The following is a 4205-nucleotide window of genomic DNA, read 5'->3' as shown; positions in this document are numbered from 1 at the left end:
ATTCAAAAAATTATAAAAAGTAAATAAAAATCCACCTTGATTGTTATGTTTAAAATTATAACATTTTCATCAATATTACGATATTTTTAAAAGATATTAGTTAAATTCTGACTAATTTTTGAAAAGTTGAAGTAAAATTTAATTAAAAAATATAAATCATTATGAATATTTTAATAGTTAAATGCGAAAGTGAAATGGTTGTCGTCATATCTTTGTCCGTTTCTTATAGTTTTGATGTCATTCCTTCCGTGTATTTTGTCATTTTTTAAGTGTTTAGACCTTTTCCCAATAGTGGATAATAATGAATAAAAAACAGTCAAGTTGTTCATCTTGTATGCGGTAAAGGGAAAAAAAAAACAAACAAACTATTTTTACATTTAGAGTCTCACCCACTGTCTTTAATCTGCAACTAGAAGGAAGTTATGGAAAAGTCAACTAATGCATACCGACCAATTGATGTCCTTTATGATCCGATTGAAAGCTACCCCATAATCAATTCATGATATTCAACTCTTTTTATGTTTGAATCACAAAAATGTCAAAAGCTAGTTTTGCCTTCACAAGTACAGTAAAGTCGAATCCAGCTTCCTTCTCGAAAAGGGTAGTTTTATAATTAATTAGAAATGGATTTTCATTGATGGGTAGTGGGAAGAATGTTGAGAAGCTGGAAAGGAAGAAAACCCTTTATTGTATATGAAGTTTAAGAACATGTTTTGTAGCTGAAGTCAACTTTGTAGCCCTTTGTTTCTCTACCAATTTGGTGCAATGAAAGGTGTTTTTGTTCTTAATCTTATGTTCAGCTTCTTGTTGCTTCTTTATCCTTCTACTTCTTTTCCTTTCTGTACAAATTCAGGTAAGTTCTGAATCTAAAAAGTTTGAATTTATTTCTTTTTTAGGTTTCTAATTTTTCTTTCTGGGTTTTGTTTGCAGAGGCACCTTTCACCTTGAAGACTGCTTTGAAATTTTGTTCCTACAATGGAAGTAGCTGCTGCAATTCCACTGTTGATTCACAATTACAGAAGCAATTTCAAGATATGAATATCTCGGATCCAAGCTGTGCTTCAGTTCTTCAATCAGTCCTCTGTGCTGTAAGACTTTCATTTCTTCACTGGTTTAAATGCTTGATTCATTGGTTTATATCCTTTTTTATTATTATGATTTTGCAGAGATGCGATCCATTTTCAGCGCAGTTGTTCGCAATTGATACCGAGCCTCGTACGGTGCCTCTCCTTTGCAACTCTACTGTTTCAACAAATTCATCTCAGTCTAACCAAGCAACAAATGATTTCTGCTCTAATGTATGGGATACATGTCAAAATGTATCTATGTTGAATTCCCCGTTTGCACCTTCCTTGCAAGGGCAAGCCGGAGCACCTGCCAATTCGAATTTCACCAAATTGATTGATCTTTGGCAGTCCAAAACTGATTTCTGTAATGCCTTTGGTGGAGCATCTACTGATGAATCAGTTTGCTATGATGGTGAACCTGTTAGATTAAATGAGACGCGAACTCCTAGTGCTCCAAATGGTTTGTGCCTTGAGAAAATTGGTAATGGAAGTTACTTGGATATGGCTGCTCACCCCGATGGATCGAACCGTGCATTCTTCTCCAATCAACAAGGAAAGATTTGGTTGGCGACTATTCCGAAGGTTGGATCAGGAGGAACGTTGGAGCTTGATGAGTCCAATCCCTTCATAGACCTTACTGATGAAGTTCATTTTGATACTGCATTTGGGATGATGGGGATTGCTTTTCATCCTAACTTCACGCAGAACGGCCGATTCTTTGCTTCATTTAATTGTAACAAGGGTAAATCGCCAGGATGTACCGGAAGATGTTCCTGTAACTCGGATGTGAACTGTGATCCTTCAAAACTAGGTACAGACAATGGTGCTCAACCATGTCAGTATCAAAGTGTTGTTGCAGAGTATACCAGCAATGGTTCCGCGACGCAGTCTTCCTCGGTACACATCTTTATGCACTTAAAACTTCTTTTTTTAGATCCAATATTCTAATTGAATTAAACCTTTTTTTCAGGCAGAAAATGCTAGGCCATCAGAAGTGAGAAGGATATTCACTATGGGACTTCCTTTTACTTCACAACATGGTGGACAGATTCTTTTTGGACCTACAGATGGGTATCTATACTTTATGATGGGGGATGGTGGTGGTGACGGTGATCCATACAACTTTGCTCAAAACAAGAAATCAGTGCTTGGCAAAATCATGAGGCTTGATGTAGATAATATACCGAGTATGTATCGGTTTTCACTCGTTTATGCCGACTTCGGTCATGGATCGGCATTATTCAACTTTGCATAATTCAGGTGCTTGCTATTCATTTCAACTGACACTCAGTATGTTGTTCCAGGTGCAGCAGAGATTAATAGACTTGGTCTATGGGGAAACTACTCTATCCCCAAAGACAATCCATATAGCGAAGACGAAAACTTGCTGCCTGAAATATGGGCTTTCGGGTTCAGAAATCCTTGGCGCTGCAGTTTCGATTCAGAGCGGCCTTCTTATTTTATGTGTGGTGACGTTGGCGAGGTTTGATTTTTCTCTTGATGTCATGTTCCATTTGGTTACCATCTCCAGTGTCTTTGTTTCAATGAGATGCAACTAAAATGCAGGTTGTGTACCATGTTAGATCAAATTCCGAGTTGAGAAAGTTTTGACAGTTTTGATATTTCGAATTTTATGAATTCACAGGATCTGTACGAAGAGGTTGACATCATCAGCAAAGGCGGAAACTACGGTTGGCGTGTTTACGAGGGTCCATATCGTTTTAATCCAACATCATCACCTGGAGGGAACACATCTGCAAATTCCATTAACCCCATTTTCCCGGTTATGGGATACAATCACTCCGAAGTAAACAAGAAAATAGGATCAGCCTCAATTATAGGAGGCTACTTTTACCGGTCCAACATTGATCCTTGTATGTATGGAAGGTAATAAAAAGAACGTTGGCCTTTCCAGACAGATGACAGTCTTTCCGTATCTTAGGCAGGCCGAGGCGAACAATTCTTGCTAATGCTTGTGTGTTTTTATATCAGGTACCTGTATGCAGACTTGTATTCAGGTGCAATATGGGCAGCAACTGAAGACCCGGAAAACAGTGGCAACTTTTCAACGAGCACAATTCGTTTTGGTTGTGCAAGAGACTCTCCTTTACAATGCAGCAGTGTGCCAGGAAGTGACCTTCCAGCATTGGGTTATATTTTCTCATTTGGTCAGGACAATAGCAAAGACATCTACTTGTTAACCAGCAGTGGAGTTTATCGAGTTGTGCCGCCGAGCCGCTGCAATTACACATGCTCGAGGGAAAACGCTACCGCTGTCGAAGCACCGAGCCCTAGGACATCACCACTGCCTTCACATTCCAACAAGCTGACACCTATAAATCTGCTATTATCTGCTTTTTTGCTGCTTTTGCTATGTGTTGCCTAAAATTTCAGAACGACTCTATCTGTTGTATTGTTTTGTAGTGAGGACAGATTTTTTTTTCCAAGTAGTCTATAATAAAATTTTATATAATTGTGTTGTGTTTGTATTTAAGTTAGTGTTATTTATGTGTTGATAAAGTGTTATAAATTTATAATTTTTTTATATGTTAATGATTTGTTTTATAGTTATTCATATGTTAATTTTTATACCTGTATTATTTTTTTAGAGTATTAATTCATTTTAGGCAAAATTTGACTAATTCATGTATGCATGTTATGCAAAGTTTTTTATGATATTGTTAAGTGTAGAAAGGGGGAGGAGCTTGCTTCCCAAAACAGAAATTGTGGCTAAAGTACGAAACCAATAAAAAGAACACCCTAATAATTTAAAAATTCATTTGAGCCTGTATCACATAAAATCAAGTTTGATATAAAACTCAACAAGGCTACAAATAAACATCCGAAATTATAAAATATCATTTTCAAATACAGGTTGATAATTTCAACTGATGGCAACTAATAGATGCCCTAACACCCTAGCAATTACATATTACACCAAGACAAGAGATGGCTCGTAGTAGGCAGCTAATCTGGCTAATTCCTTGCTACGACAATGTCCAACCTAAGAGCCTGAGAATAAGAAGAAAGAAACTAAGTAAGGTTCTAAGAACTTAGTGAGTTTTAAGGAAGCAAAGTCCCACAGTAGGGACTAACAGACATTAAGAGATTAAGACTTATACTAACAAAATGATACGC

The 4205-nt window shown here is 37.0% G+C and overlaps 1 protein-coding gene across 1 annotated transcript; it reads left to right on the top strand.

Moving 5' to 3' along the window:
• The first annotated feature begins 326 nt into the window (after positions 1-326).
• LOC108480156 (HIPL1 protein-like) lies at positions 327-3540 on the top strand. The gene is made up of 7 exons (XM_017783050.2): positions 327-853; positions 931-1088; positions 1167-1964; positions 2038-2254; positions 2372-2550; positions 2713-2954; positions 3060-3540. The coding sequence occupies exons 1-7, from the start codon at positions 766-768 to the stop codon at positions 3451-3453; spliced, it is 2076 nt and encodes a 691-aa protein (XP_017638539.1). The 5' UTR covers positions 327-765; the 3' UTR covers positions 3454-3540.
• The last annotated feature ends 665 nt before the right edge of the window (positions 3541-4205 follow it).

Source organism: Gossypium arboreum, chromosome 1, assembly GCF_025698485.1.
Source record: "Gossypium arboreum isolate Shixiya-1 chromosome 1, ASM2569848v2, whole genome shotgun sequence".
In the NCBI taxonomy this organism is placed as follows: Eukaryota; Viridiplantae; Streptophyta; class Magnoliopsida; order Malvales; family Malvaceae; genus Gossypium; species Gossypium arboreum.
The sequence above is the reverse complement of the archived record's forward strand: the minus strand, read 5'-3'. Positions and strand labels throughout refer to the sequence as shown.